The sequence below is a fragment of the Nycticebus coucang genome, chromosome 22, assembly GCF_027406575.1.
Source record: "Nycticebus coucang isolate mNycCou1 chromosome 22, mNycCou1.pri, whole genome shotgun sequence".
In the NCBI taxonomy this organism is placed as follows: Eukaryota; Metazoa; Chordata; class Mammalia; order Primates; family Lorisidae; genus Nycticebus; species Nycticebus coucang.
The window spans coordinates 13,306,583-13,322,451 of record NC_069801.1 but is presented as its reverse complement, the minus strand read 5'-3'; the positions used below and the strand labels follow the sequence as shown (position 1 = coordinate 13,322,451).

The 15,869-nt window shown below is 46.6% G+C and overlaps 1 protein-coding gene across 3 annotated transcripts in view; it reads right to left on the bottom strand.

The window, feature by feature from the left end:
• Window positions 1-15,869, bottom strand: part of IGSF21 (immunoglobin superfamily member 21) — a 239,509-nt gene that overhangs the window by 29,438 nt on the left and 194,202 nt on the right. For all 3 annotated transcript variants that reach the window (XM_053577134.1, XM_053577135.1, XM_053577136.1), the window contains exon 4: window positions 13,645-13,763. In XM_053577134.1, coding sequence (XP_053433109.1) covers window positions 13,645-13,763 — 119 coding nt within the window. The remainder of the gene's footprint in view (window positions 1-13,644; window positions 13,764-15,869) is intronic.

Below are 15,869 nucleotides of genomic sequence, written 5' to 3'. Positions count from 1 at the left end.
GTTAGGGCCAAATGAGAACACACAATATACTTGGGGACACAGTCCTTCACATGGTTGTCACATTGCATGCTCCAACAGGGGAGGTGCTGCTGCAACCCACATTTAGATAGGGAAGCTGAGGCCCGAGGAGATGAAATAAATTGCCAATGGCCAGGTTCTAGGTAGAGACAGTGGAGCAGAGTATTTGGGGCTGTGGGCTCTGGAGCCAGCCAGCCTGAGTTTGAATCCTAGTTCTACCTGATCAGATCTGCATTCCTGGGCACATTCTTTAACCTCTCAGTTTTTGCCCTTGTAAAATGGGGAAAGTAATAACAGAACCCATGTTAGAGGGCTGTTATTGATGATCTAGCAGGAGTTAAGCAGAACAGAGCCTGGTGGACAGTAAATGCTCAATAAACATTAGCTGCTTTCATTACAATTAGCTGCTGAACAGCGTAGAAAATTCCTCCCCGAATCCAAAGCCTCAAGGCCCTGCCCAGCTCTCTCAGGAAGGGAACTCCATTTATAGTCAACCTAATGTAATGCAGGAATAATCCTCCAGTGGGGGATTATCCGGCCTCCTCCTTTTCTAGTTTGGAGGTCCAGGCTCACTTGCATGTCACTCCCCCAGAATGGTAGCAAGGGTGCTGGAAAGTGAGAGGTCTTGGAGTGGGGCCTGCCCATTCTTTTGCTTGGGGGATAAGAGCCACCCAGGCCTAGTGCTCAGACTCTAGGGGCTTCTGGGGTTGGAGAGTAGAAGGTTTGGGTCCAGACATCCTCCCCCTCAGTGCCCTCGGAATTTTCTGCAGCTCTGGCCTGGATCCTAACCTGCCCAGCCGCCTCCCTTCTGCCTCCTCTGTAGAGCAGCAGTCTGGCTCCCTGGAGTCTGTGGTCACTGCCATCGCCTACAGTCAGTTAATGTAATTAGTCCAAGCCCAGTAGGTGGCTCATCCACTCTGGCTCCAAGATGGGAAGGAGCTGATCATTTTCCACTCAGCAGGCATCCTGGGAAGGCAGGGAGCTACACTCCGAACCTCTCCTTCCAGCAGTCCTGCCTGGAGACCCTCAAGGGATCTCAGGCCAGTGGCCTCCATCTACTGACCCACCCTTCCCTCTGGACCACCATATGTACCAGCTTTTGCCTGGGAGATGTCCCATCCCTCCACCACTATCTTGTGCATGGGCAGACTTTTTGATAGGGGATTCTGCCAACTGGACCCCACATTCTCATTGGCATCCTTCAGAGAAACAGAGTTGTGGTTACTTCTGTTTTGCTCAGGCCTTTAAGTGGGGGGGGGTCTACTCTCAGCCTACAGAGCTCCTTACCCCACTTGGAGGCACAGATAATTCTTTCCAAGTCAAGGGGGGCCCTTGACACCCTAATATTGATGCTGGAAATATGCTCCTTTTTCCAGGGAGGAGCCTTGAGCTGGGATTCCAGATAATTAGGTTTAAGAATCTGGTCTTAGAAACCAGGAATCCAGCCACCTAGAAATACTAGGTTCTGGCCTGGCCTCAAGGAACTGGGCTCAGCCTCCATTACCCCCTAGAATTTCCTGCACCCTCTTTTCCTCTGGGAGGCCTCACCAGCCCCAGGATGAGTTTCTGTTAATGAGAAAGCTCGAGAAACTGGTCACAGGAGAGCTTCTTGTGAACACATTGCCCAAAGTCCACGTAACAGCCAGACTGGAGGTGGCCAGATGGCTTTAAAAAGCATCACACATGCATAGGGATAGACATGTCAACGTCTAGGGTAGAACAGAGAATCCAGAAATAAACCCTCACATTCACAGTAAATTCATTTTCAACAAGGATGCCAAGATAATTCAAGGAGAATAGAGTAGTCTGTTCAACAAATGGTGCTGGGACCACAGGCAGATGATGAATTTGGACCCTTCCCTCACACCATGAAATGCACCATAAACTTGGGTATAAGAGCTAAAAGCATAAAAACTCTTAGAAGAAAAATATAGGGATAAATTGTGACCCTGGGTTAGACAAAAGTCTCCTTCAACATGACACAAAAATCACCAGGGACAAGAAAAAAACTATATAAACTGGACTCATTGAAACGAAAATACTTTGTTCTTGAAAGGATACCATTAAACAAGTGAAGAGAACCTACATCATAGGAAAAAAAATATTCAAATTACATTCCTGCTAAAAAGCCTGCTTCTAGATTAGATAAAGAACTCTTACAACAGAGCAACAGACCAATAATTCAATTGAAAATGTCCAATGGAAGGATCTGAATAGATTTTTTTTCCAAAGGGGATACCCAAATGGCCGAAATGCACATGAAAAGATGCTCGGTATCATTGCTCACGAGGAAATGCACATCAAAGCTACAATGAGATATCACTGCACACCCACAAGGACGCCTATGTTAAAAAGACAGATAATAACATGTGTTGTGTAAAGATATGGGGAAGCTGGCACTCTCAGTTATGCTGCTGGGGGAATATAAAATGCTGCAGCCAGGGTGGAAAACTGGTAGTTCCTGCAAAGATTAAATGTAGAGTCACCATTTGACTCATTATTCTCTTCCTAGATCCAAAAAGCCAAGAGAACTGAAACTTCGCGTTCACACAAAAACTCATACATAGATGTTTATAGCAGCATTATTCATGAGAGCCAAAAGGTGGGAACAACTCAAATGTCTATCCGCTGATGAATGGATAACCAAATGTAGTCTCTCCACACAACAGAATATTATGCAGCATTGAAAAGGATTAAAATGCTGGTACATGCTGCAACTTGGGTGGACCCTGAAAACCTTATGCTGAGTGAAAGAGGCCAGTCATGAAAGGCCACACATTTTATCAATATAATCCCCTTTACTTGAAATATTCAGAGGTAAACTGGTAAATCCATAGAGAAAGAAAGGAGATTAGTGGTTGCCTAGGACTGAGGCAGAGAGGACCAGTGTGGTACTTGGAGTGACTGTTAATGGGTTCAGGGTTTCTCTGGGGAGTGATGAAAATGTTCTGAAATTGATTGCGGTGGTGGCTGCACAGCTCTGAATAAGCTGAAAGCCACCAAATTATGCCCTTTCAATGAGTGAGTCATATGTTATGTAAAATACAGCCTGATAAAACCTTTTTTTTAAAAAAAAGGAAGGAAAAAGGCATCAGCTATACTTAATAAAAATTCAGTAGACATCTGGGAAAAAAAAACAACTCGATATGTCATGCAAAGTTCGTTAACAACTGCTCTTTGGGGTGGCAGCTATATACCTTGGCCCCAGACTTGGAAAGCATGTAATCTGATTCAGTGTCACTCTTGCCTCAGGTTCTAAAAGTCTACTTCATCTGCCAACCTTGCTTGGTTGGAAACCTCCAGAAGAGAGGCAGGGATCCCGAGATGGAGATAGACTATTTTTATGACTATTTATCAATACTTTGTGAGCCCTGCCTCCCTACTCAGTGGTAACCTTCTCCAAGAGCAGAGTGGTTGACGTGTTAGATGGCTTTATATACCGGCTCTGCCACTTGCTGGCTGGGTGACCCAGGCAAGTGATGTCACCTCTCAGTCTCTTAATCTATCAAAGTGGAAGACGCTAGGGCCCGCCTTGCAGAGCTTTTGTGGGTGTTAAATGAGTTAATACTCGAAGAGCTCAGCACAGTGCCTGGCACACCAGTCAAAGCTCAGTGAAGGAGGGTGACCCATGTGGTTGGGGGAAGGGAGAGTTGGCGTCAGAGTCAGACCTCAAATCTTAGTCTGCTGCATCCTGGCTCAGTAACTATTGCTGATTGAATTGTGTCCCCAAAGATGATATATTGAGATCCTAATGCCCAGTCTCTATGAATGTAACCTTATTTGGAAATAGAGTCTTTGCAGATATAATGAAGTTAAGATGAAGTCATACTGGATTAGGGTGGTCTCTAATCCAATGACTGGTGTCCTCACAAGAAGAAAATCTGCACACAGAGACTCAGACACTGGGAGAGAAAGTCATGTGATGATGGAGGCAGAGATGGGAGTGATGCAGAGATGCGACTGTCAAGGATGGCAGGGGACCACCAGAAGCGAGGAGACAGACCAAAAATTTTTTTCCCTCCAGAGGGAGCAAGGCCCTACTGACATCTTGATTTCAGATTTCCAACGCTGGAACTGTAAGACAAGACATTTCTGCTGCTTTAAGCCACCCAGCTTGTGGTCACTTGCTATGGGCTGCCCTAGGGAACTAATTTATCAGCCAAGGCTTGGTTTCTATACCTGTGCCACGGACCCGTCTCCATTTATGGAACGTAAGTCCACGAAACGGGGCCTTATGTACTGTTCTCACTGTGTCCCTAGCATCTGGACTGTGCTTGACACCCAGGAAAGCCTCAGGAAGTAGCTGTTGAATCATGTGCATGAATGAATGAAGTCCCCATGGCTCACCTTCAAGTGTCACTTTCTCTGCGAGCCCTCCCTGGCCTCCCCATGTAAAACAGCGCCACTCCCACTGGTTGTTCCTGACTCACTTTACCACTTTGTGACATCCCGGGTGTTCCATCCCTTTACCCACTCATCCTCTGCCTCCCTTACTGCCCTGAGGCACAGGACTGGGTTTTGGTTCATCTTGTTCACTGTAAACTCCAATGTGTACCACAGTGCCTGGAATGTACGAGTTTCTCAATAAATATTCATTAAACAAAACTGAATACACATTCTTCTCATCAGCGCATGAACATCCTCCAAAATCGATCACATCTTAGGTCACAAGGCTAACCTCAGCAAATTTAAAGAAATAGAAATTATTTCTTGTATCTTTTGGACCATCATGGAATAAAAGTTGAACTCGGTAACAACACACAAAGACATGGAAACTAAATAATCTTATGCCAAATGATAGCTGGGTCATAGATGGGATTAAGAAAGAAATTACCAAATTTTTGGAGCAAAAGGATAATGAAGACATGAACTATCAGAACCTCTGGGATACTGCAAAGGCAGTCCTAAGAGGGAAATTTATAGCATTGCAAGCCTTCCTCAAGAGAACGGAAAGAGAGGAAATCGAGCACTTAATGGGACAGCTCAAGCAACTGGAAAAGGAGGAACATTCCAACCCCAGACCTAGCAGAAGAAAAGAAATAACCAAAATTAGAGCAGAATTAAATGAAATTGAAAATAAAATAATTATACAACAGATCCATGAATCAAAAAGTTGGTTTTTTAGAAAGGTCAATAAAATAGATAGACTTTTGGCTAACCTAACCAGAAATAAAAGAGTAGAATCCCTAATTTCATCAATCAGAAATGACACAGATGAGATAATCATAGACTTCGCAGAAATTCAAAAAATACTTAATGAATATTACAAAAACTCTATTCTCAGAAATATGACAATCTGAAGGAGATTGACCAATACTTAGAACCATGCCATCTTCCGAGGCTTAGCCAGGAAGAAGCGGAAATGTTGAACAGGCCTATTTCAAGTTCTGAAATAGCATCAACTGAATAGCCACAATCTTCCCAAGAAGAAAAGCCCAGGACCAGAAGGCTTCACGTCAGAATTCTACCAAATCTTTAAAGAGGAACTAGTACCCATATTACTTAAACTTTTCCAAAATATAGAAAAAGAAGGAATACTTCCCAACACATTCTTTGAAGCAAACATCACCCTGATCCCCAAACCAGGAAAAGACCCAACAAGAAAAGAAAATTATAGACCAATATCACTAATGAATATTGATGCAAAAATATTCAATAAGATCCTAGCAAACAGAATCCAGCAACACATCAAACAAATTATACACCACGACCAAGTGGGTTTTATCCCAGACTCTCAAGGCTGGTTCAATATATATAAATCTATAAATATAATACATCACATAAACAAATTAAAAAACAAAGACCATATGATTCTCTCAATTGATGCAGAAAAAGCTTTTGATAATATCCAGCATTCTTTTATGATCAGAATACTTAAGAAAAGGTATGGAAGGGACATTTCTTAAATGGATAGAGGCCATCTACAGCAAACATACAGCCAATATTATATTGAATGGCGTAAAATTGAAAACATTTCCACTCGGATCAGGAACCAGGCAAGGTTGCCCACTATCTCCACTGCTTTTTAACATTGTAATGGAAGTCTTAGCCATTGCAATTAGGCAAGAGAAGGCAATCAAGGGTATCCATATAGGGTCAGAGGAGATCAAACTTTCTCTTTTTGCAGATGATATGATTGTATATCTGGAAAACCCCAGGGACTCAACCACAAAACTCTTAGAAGTGATCAAGGAATACAGCAGCATCTCAGGCTACAAAATCAATACTCAGTATTGCTACAAATCAGTAGCATTCATATATACCAACAATAGTCAAGCTGAAAAAAACAGTCATGGACTCTATTCCCTTTACAGTAGTGCCAAAGAAAATGAAATATCTGGGAGTGTACTTAATAAAGGACATGAAATATCTCTATAAAGAGAACTATGAAACTCTAAGAAAAGAAATAGCTGAAGACGTCAACAAATGGAAAAACATACCATGCTTATGTCTGGGAAGAATCAACGTTGTTAAAATATCCATACTATCCAAAGCAATCTACAAATTTAATGCAATCACCATTAAAGCACCTCTGTCATACTTCAAAGATCTGGAAAAACTAGTACTTCATTTTATATGGAAACAGAAAAAACCTTGACTAGCTAAGACATTACTCAGAAATAAAAACAAATCAGGTGGAATTATGCTACCAGACTTCAGGCTATACTATAAATCTATAGTGATCAAAACAGCATGGTATTGGTGCAAAAATAGAGAGGTAGATGTATGGAATGGAATTGAGAACCAGGAGATGAATCCAAACACTTATTGTCATTTGATCTTTGATAAGCCTATCAAAAACTTAAATTGGGGGGAAAGACTCCCTATTTAACAAATGGTTCTGGGTGAATTGGCTGGCAACTTGTAGAAGGCTGAAACTAGATCCATACCTTTCACCTCTAACAAAAATTGACTCTCACTGGATAAAAGACTTAAACCCAAGACATGAAACCATAAAGATTCTTGGAAAGAGTGCAGGGGAAACACTTGAAGAAATTGGCCTGGGAGAAAACTTTATGAGGAAGACCCCCAGGGCAATTGAAGCAATACCAAAAATACATTACTGGGATCTGATCAAACAAAAAGCTTCTGCACTGCCAAGAACACAGTAAGTAAAGCAAGTTGACTGCCCTCGGAATGGAAGAGGATAGTTGCAGATTACATTTGCGATAAAGGTATGATAACCAGAATCCACAGAGAACTCAAACTTATTAATAAGAAAAGAAAGTGATCCCATTTCACTATGGGGAAGAGACCTGAACAGAAGCTTCTCTGAAGAAGACAGGTGCATGGTCTACAAACACATGAAAAAATGCTCGTCATCGTTAATCATCAGAGAAATGCAAATCAAAGTCACTTTGAGATACCATCTAACTCCAGTAAGAGTAGCCCACATAACAAAATCCCAAAACTACAGATGTTGGCATGGATGTGGAGAAAAGGGAACACTTCTCCACTGCTGGTGGGAATGCAAACTAATATGTTCCTTTTGGAAAGAAGTTTGGAGAACACTCAGGGATCTAAAAATTGACCTGCCGTTGGATCCTGCAATTCCTCTACTAGGAATATATCCAAAAGACCAAAAATCACTTTGCAAAAAAGATATTTGCACCAGATTATTCAGCTCAATTCGTAATAGCCAAGTCCTGGAAGAAGCCCAAGTGCCCATCAACCCATGAATGGATTAGTAAGTTGTGGTATATGTATACCATGGAATACTACGCAGCCTTTAAAAAAAATGGTGCCTTGGGCGGCACCTGTGGCTCAAGGAGTAGGGCGCCAGCCCCATATGCTGGAGGTGGTGGATTCAAAACCCAGCCCTGGGCAAAAACCGCAAAAAAAAAAAAAAAATGGTGCCTTTACCTCTATGTTTATATGGAGGGACCTGGAACATATTCACCTCAGTAAAGTATCTCAAGAATGGAGGAAAAAGTATCCAAAGTACTCAGAACTTCTATGAAACCAACTTATATTTACTCACACTTTCTTATGAAAGATAGAACACAACTATAGCCCAGGATGAAGGAGAGAAATGGAGTGGGAGGGGAGGGAATGGGGGAGGGTTGACAGAGGGAGGGTAAATGGCAGCACCACATCTATGGAGCATATTGCAAGGGTACAAGTCAAACCTGTCAAGTGTAGAATATAAATATCTTAACATAATAATCAAGTAAATGAGGCGAAAGCTATGTTGATTGGTTTGATGTAACCACATCAGACTGTATTAAAAAAAAAACCACATTGTACCCCACAAATGCATAAATGTATTCATGATCTATGTGTACATTACTTAATACAAAAATAAATATTTGGTAAGTTGATGAACAAAAAAAATGAATGAAGGGGAAAGTAGAATGCCCATCATGTGAACATCCAAGTCACTTTATAATATATTTGAACAGAAACAATTCTGATATTCTTTTTATTTGACAGGAAGTTCAATACTAGATTGTCCATGTCAAAAGAGGACATGGGAATTTGGGCCAAGTCTGCTGGACTCCAAGTTCAGGGCTCCTTTCTGAGGTTTGAGTAGTGAGAAGGCCCTGGATAGTGGTATAAGAGAATCAAACACAGAAGAGGGGGGTGCAGGAATGGAGAAACAAAGGTATGGATGGTCTCTCTTCCTCCCAGACACCTGTAGGCCATCACAGGGCAAGCAACCCTGCTGACCCTCAGAGTTTCTGAGTGCCAAGGTCAAGGTCCCTGCTCTCTCCACTCTGCCCCCACCCAAGTGTTTGACTGACATTTGCGTTACTCATGGCCTTTGTATCAAAGGTAGGGATATTTCCCTTGGGATCAGAGTTGCTGTTAGGAGCACCCATCCTGGACTGGAGCAAACCTAGTGGGACCCTCACTGTGTCTCTCACAGGGGAGAGTCCCTTAAACCTGTAGTCCCCAACCCCTGGGCTGTGGACTGGTACAAGTCTATGGCCTATTAGGAACCGAGCCACCCAGCAGGAGGTGATGGCAGGGGGCTGAGCTAATCTTCACCTGTATTTACAGACGCTCCCCATCACTCCCACCACTGCCTATCAGATTGGCAGCAACAGCTGCAGGAAAACAGGGCTCCCATTGATTCTGCATTATGGTGAGTGGTGTAAGTATTTCTTTCCCACACTATACCCTGAGCAGAGTGCAGTGGTGTCATAACTCACTGCAGCCCCAGACTCGGGCTGTGGGCATCCTGCTGCCTCTGCCTCCCAGAGCTGCTGAGATTACATTGTACAGTAGAACGTCCATAGTTGACCACCTCCCTACATTGACCACCTCCTTAAGTTGACCTGATTGTCAACTGGACATGCAACACATATCGTATCAGTACGGTAGGCCTAGTTCCTTCTGTTGACCACCTCTGTTTGTTGACCAGTTTGTTACATTCCCTTGAGGGATCAACTTACTGTATATCACAATGAAATAATAACAGAAATAAAATTCACAAGAGATGCAATTGCTTGAATCATCCCCAAACCACTCCTACCCTGCTGCTCTGGTCTGCAGAAAAATTATGTTTCATGGAACTGGTCTCCAGTGCCACAAAGAATGGAGACTCCTGCCTTAAACTCTGAGAGACTCTGTTCTCTAATCTGTAAAGTGGGAACAACCTCCAAGGGCTCTTGGGAAAGATGGACCATGAGTTGACCCCTCATGGTACAGTGCCAGCACACAGAAGGTGGCCTTGATTATTAGCTGTGGGTTGAAAGGGCCCCACCGGTTAGCAGAGAAACCCTGTCCCTTGTCATTCTAAAGGAACCAGAAGGGCAGAGTCTTTCAGCTTCTGTGGGGAGCAGAGGTGGGGTGTCTGCCCCTCACAACATTTAATTGATTGCAACAGCACACCCTTAACATGCTTCCTCCCCCCACAACCTGCACCCCAAGAAGAACTTTGCAAATCCTTCCATGACTGTGTATAATGCGTTCCTGGGGCCTAGTACGCAAGTTTCAAATTGGCTTACAATTTATCTGCAGCTCGGATAAAAACATTTTAATGACTGTGTGCAGCACACACCCTTGGTGTCACCCACAGGGCTCCCAAATGTCTTTCCCCACCACATGGTGGGATGTTATAGGCATGAAATTACAGCCACTCTCCCATTTTGATCTTCAACCTGAGGCCTCTGGAAATGGCAGAGAAAGATTGTGCTAGATGTGGATGTGTGCATGGCAGGGCTGGGGCGACGGGCTCTCCGGTGGAAGCACTATGTGCTCTGATGCGGGTGGCGGGGTGGGGGGGACCATGAGCCCAGTCCTCAGTTCCCCGCTCCCAACTCTCCCCTGTTCTGACTGCTCCTCTTCCCCATTTCCAGCTTCTGGGTGTCCTTGTAGTCCCTTTATGGTGCAAAGGACACCCAGTGTTCGATGGTCTCTGCTCCCTTGGAGGGAGGTCTTTGTGTGTGAATACAGAGTCAGAGGCACTGACCAGAAATGACAAAACAATGCCTAGATTTTGATTTTTGAAGCCGTCTTTGAAATATATTGGAAGGCCATGGATGTGGAAAAAAGAGCATGTTTTGAAACCTTTCTAATTGTGCCTAGTTTTTAACTGACAGAATCACTATTTGGCATAGGAGGTACTATTTACTGGTCACCCAGAATGTGACAGGCCCTGGGCCCAGGACATCCTGCTCTGTGGAGTACCTCATTTAAGCCCCCAAACTTGGCCAAGTCACATCCTCCTCTGAGCCGGGTCTGTGCCTCCCGGGCCCACATGGCTGACAAGTTGCAGGAGGTGTGTGCATGAGAAACTGTCCAGTGTCAGCCTCAACCTCCCCCTGGGGTCTGGTGCCTTGCTGAGCTATAGCCTCCATACAGCTCTGGGCAGAGATAACCACCACTCTGTAGGGCCCAGAGTGAATCCCTTCTTCTCCATGAGCCTCAGTCTGTGAATCTGTGAAATGGGGATAACAGCAATATTGACTCTGTGAAAAGACTTTGGAATCGGCACAAACCAGGTAAGTGTGACACAGCGCTGTCATTATCATGCTTGGGATGTATCCCAGCTCCTTCCCTAGGTGTGTGGTGCCAGGACACACAAACCTTCCAAGCAGAAGACCAGGGAGGACAAGTAGGCAGAGGCCACTGTCACTGAAACAGTCAGGGAGCCCGGGTGCACGAAGCCCTGTTCCCAGAACGTTCATTCCTCAGAATGGTGTCAGGCTCTGCGAAGTTGTGAATCATGGACTTGTCTGTGCTGAGACTGAAACCACGGTCCGGGCAGGGGCAGCCACAGCTGTGCCCGGGAGCAGGAAGGCTGCAGGCGCCACCAGAGAAACAACAAAATCCAACCCACTGGATTCTTTGATGGTGCCCCTTGCTGGGCTTAGTGTTAACCTGGAAACCTCATCTACGGCAAACCTTACAACCACCGTAGGCAGAAGGCATCCTTATTCCTATTTTGCAGCTGGGGAAACTGAGGCCAAGAGAGGCTAATGGATCTAAGGTCCCACAGTGGATCTAGGGTTTGGACCCAAGCCAGCATGTCTTTAAACTGTACACTAAAGGGGTGGGAGCCTCCTCCTGCGTCCGGGGTAAGATGAAGTGAGAATTAGAAGGAGGGAGGAAAAATACATTTGTATGTGGATAAGAATATAAACACACATGTAAATACATAAACACAGATAGCAATGTGTAGAAATTTAGACTAGTGCTTCTTTTTTTTTTTTTTTTTTTTTTGCAGTTTTTGGCTAGGGCTGGGTTTGAACCCACCACCTCTGACAGACATACAGGGTTGGCGCCCTACTCCTTTGAGTCACAGGCACCGCCCTAGACCAGTGCTTCTTAACGTGTGGCCCCAGCCCAATTATATCACCTGGAAACTGCGTGAAGGGCGATTCTGTGGCCCTGCCCCAGACCTGCTGAATCAGGAGTGCTGGGGGTGGGACCAGCTGTCTGCACTTACAGCCTTCCAGGCAGTTTTGATGCAGGGTCCAGATTGAGCACTGGAGTTCTCCACCACAGGTTTTGGACTCAGATGGCTGTTACAACCTGACAAGTCACTTCCCATTCCCGAGCCTAGGTCGCCTCATGCAACAGGGGTCATAACATCTTCTGGTTCGCAGGGCTGTGAGGATTCTAAAAGATAATCCGTGTGAACCCAGAAACTCGTGCACTATTGGGCCCAGGCCAGGAGGGACCAATGACAAACATAGTGGGCTCTGAGCACTGGGACAGCCAGAGGATGGGCTGTGATGGGTGGGTGCTATGCCAGGGACAATCCTGCCCTGAATTTCTAGTGGTCAGCTTTGGAAGGTGGGGGTTGCTTCCCTGAGCCCCCCCAGGAAGCCTCAGCCTCCTGCAGAGCTCATGGAGCCCTCTCGGGTTCCCTGATGTGGCCATCCCAGGGGTGGGGACAGAGATTGCTCATAATTCATCCATCAGGAGCTGACCAGTGAGGGAGCAAACGTGGCAGGAGGGCTCTTCCTGCAATGCCGCCTCCTGCATCACGGTCTCGCCGGGAAGCCGGAACGCATCACTGGTTCCCACCGCAGGATCGATGTCCCTCTGGAGGTCTGGCCTTTGGACGTTTTCAATTTCTCCAAAAGTAGCGGCTTTCAATGGGGTCTTTATGTTTTCATTGATCGCCCAAGTCCAGCAAGCTTTGTTTTCCGGATAAATATTATTTGATTAGAGAACCAGAGAACACGGAGCCCGGAGTTGGGGCCACGTCCCCAGCATCCTGGAGGCAGAGCCGGAATTCGAGGGTATAACTGGCAGCAACGTCAGAGCAGGCGGGGGCTGCAGAGACCATTCAGAGCAGAGCCCTGCTTTTACAGATGGGGAAACTGAGGCTGGGTGGGGCTGGACTTGCCCAAGGACCCAGCCCAGCTAGAGACAGACAGTCATCTCCATTTTACAGATGCATAAACAGAGGGACAGAGACGGGGTCAGAATCCAGGAGCCCTGAGACCCAGCCCACGGTGCTGTCTAGGGCATCTCCTGATTCTTCCACATCTGCACAAAAGCCTTGGGAGGTCCAGGGAGGGGGTCTCTGAATGAGGGCCAGAATTGTTTTCTCTTTGGCAGGTGTGAAGTGGGTGGAGGCTCCTGGGCTGTCCCCACCCCACATGGTGCCTACCCTCAGGGTACTCCCCCCCCTGGGGTGTTTCTGCTGACAGGGTTCATGGACGTGGCCTGGGAAAGGTGTGCCCACAGCTGCTGGCTCAGTGCCCAGGGCTCTGCTCCCTATGCCCTCACCCAGTGGCAGAGCCTGGAGCTGGAGGGCCTGTGAATGATCTTCTAGGCCTGTATCCCATGCCTAGTTCCCAGCAGAAACTGAGAGCCTGCTGCCCCTCCTGGGCCCCCCTTTCTCCTGTAATTACTCTTTCGGCCCAGTGGATCCGTCAGAGGCCCCCAGACACAGCTTGGCCTTCACAGGCTCAGGGCACCAGCACTGGGAGGACGGGGGCTCCTGAGAGGAGACCTTGGGGGGCTGGGCCTCGGGCTACATCTCACATGGCCGGGCCTTGTTGCCCCTCCAGCGCAAGGGCAGGAAAGAGAAGATACCAGCACCACAGAAATTTCAGTGGGTGGTCCCTCAGGATGGCCTCTCTGTGTACTCATGTGTGTGCAAGGTACACACACACTCACCCTCCTCACTGAGACGCCGAAGGCCAGGGGCCCTGCACTCACCCATGACGTTGAGGAAGATGTTGCCCGATGCCAGGACCACCTTCTCCCGGGTGGCGCGGTCGTAGATGCCCACGTGGCACTCGTAGGGACCGTTGTCGGAGATCCGGACCTCAGGCAGCCTGGGGGAGGCAGAGGACAGGATGAGGCCACTTGCCTGTGTGGTTGAGCTGGGGGGAGGAGGAGGAGGAGGGAGAGAAGGAGGACATTGACAGAGCTCTATGCGCTGTGTTCAGCTGGAGTCAAATCTGCACCCGGTGGGCCATGGAGAGGTTATTTACCTTGTTGGCTTCTGTGGTCTCGGGACAGTGCCCCTCCCAGCGCACCACGAGGATGACATGGATAAAGGGGTGTCGGCACTTGGCATGTTGCTGGTATGTGGTAGCAGCTCAAAACTGTCACCTAGGACATCACCTGACTTGCTCCTTATCACCACACCACATAGGGATCCACAGTCCCATTTCATAAACAGGGAACGTGAGATTTGAGAGGGGACACAATTGGCCCCCACCCCATAGGGCTAATAAGAACCAGGATGGGATTTTGAATTCCTCTCTCTACTCTGCCACTCTGCCCAGTCCTGAGGAGGTTGAAAAGAAAAACAGTAAAATCCCTGTCCCCAAGGAGACCCCACCCTGAAGGACAAGGAGGCAGAAAGCTGATCTGTGCTCCACGGTCACTAGGAAAGGTGTGGACTTATCTGAGCCCGGAGTGGTCGACAGCCACGTCTGCCTCTGGGGTGGCCAGGAGGGGTGCTTGGAAGTGACTCCCGGGGCTGGGAGAGACCCCTCAAACCTACTCCTAGACTTTAAATGGCCAGACCGTGACTATTTTAGGCCTTGTTGCCCTTGTTGGTCTCTGTTAAATCTACTCAGTACTGTCCTTATGCCACACAAGTAGCTATAGACCTTGAGTAAATGGATCAAGGTGTGTACCAATAAAACTTTATTTATGGTCACTGAAATTTACATTTCATGTAATTTTCATAGGCCATGAAATATTCTTTTTTTGTTCTTTTTTTTCTCTTCAACTATTTAAAAACATAAAAAGCATTCTCAGTTTACAAGTTGTAAAAAACAGGTGATGGACTGGAGTCCTGTGGCCTTGATAATTTCTGTTCTAGAACTTTCTACAGGATCCAGGTCCAATCATGTTAAATTGACTTACTATGTTGTTCTCTGTTTCCATGGAAAACACAAACAGGACAGCTCTTTCCTTCTTCTTGTGCCAAAAGGACCCCCCCCCCCCACAACGTGGTGTCAGAGAGAACTGAGTTCAAGTTCTGCTCCTACTGTTTGTAAGCCATGGGACCTCGGGTAAGTCGTGTTGTCTCTCTCTGAGTCTCCAATTTCTTCTCTGAAAATTGAGTGACATTTCACAGGATGGCAAAGAACCTTCACTGTGCTGATGTCACTGCAAGGCCACTGCAAGCAGGAAAGTTCCACCCACATGGACAGAAGGGCAATTATGTGCTGTCCCTCTATCCCGTGATGCCCTCTGGGAACAGGGATTTCCTGCCAAGTAGGAGAAGCCTCAATCTGGAGGTCCCAGAGTTACATCACTGTGGCACTGGGGAAATTTGTGTGTCTTCCAGAGAGTTCTACCCTATTCTGGTTACAACTTAGTATCTGTTTAGGCCTCAGAAGTTCTCAAGTCACAGCAGGAAATCAGGGTAAGACGTCTGTATCCACACCGTTTGCCTGCCTCACTGGCTGGACAGGCCCATCAGAGAGACCCTTGGAGGAAAAGAGAGGGCAGCAGTTGGGCTGTTGGGCAACTTCTGGAGAAGAGAGGACCCTTCCGTCCAGTTCTTCATTCCCAGCTCCTGCTGGGCACACATGCTCCACTGCCTCTCTTCCCCTCTGTTTCTGCTGGACAGTACAACCTCAGATTTGCTCTTTCCTTCTCTCTTTTTAGCTGCTCCCCCATCTTTGTCTTCCAGCTCCTTTCTCCTGTGACTCATTGCCCCACCCCTCTGCCTTGCCTCCCACACACCCCCGCTGCCATCGCTGTGGCCTCATAGAGCTGACTTCCCCTCCACTCCTACCACTCAGCAGACATTACCATAAACACGCCTTCATTTACACAGAACACACAGAGGCTCACATCTGCCCTACCATGGAAGGACTTAAAGAATGGGGGGCTTCCTATCAGGGGAACTTTGTTAAGAAGATGCCACCTCCCTCTACACACTGAGCCCGGTGTGAAGAAGACACATCTGGGGACAG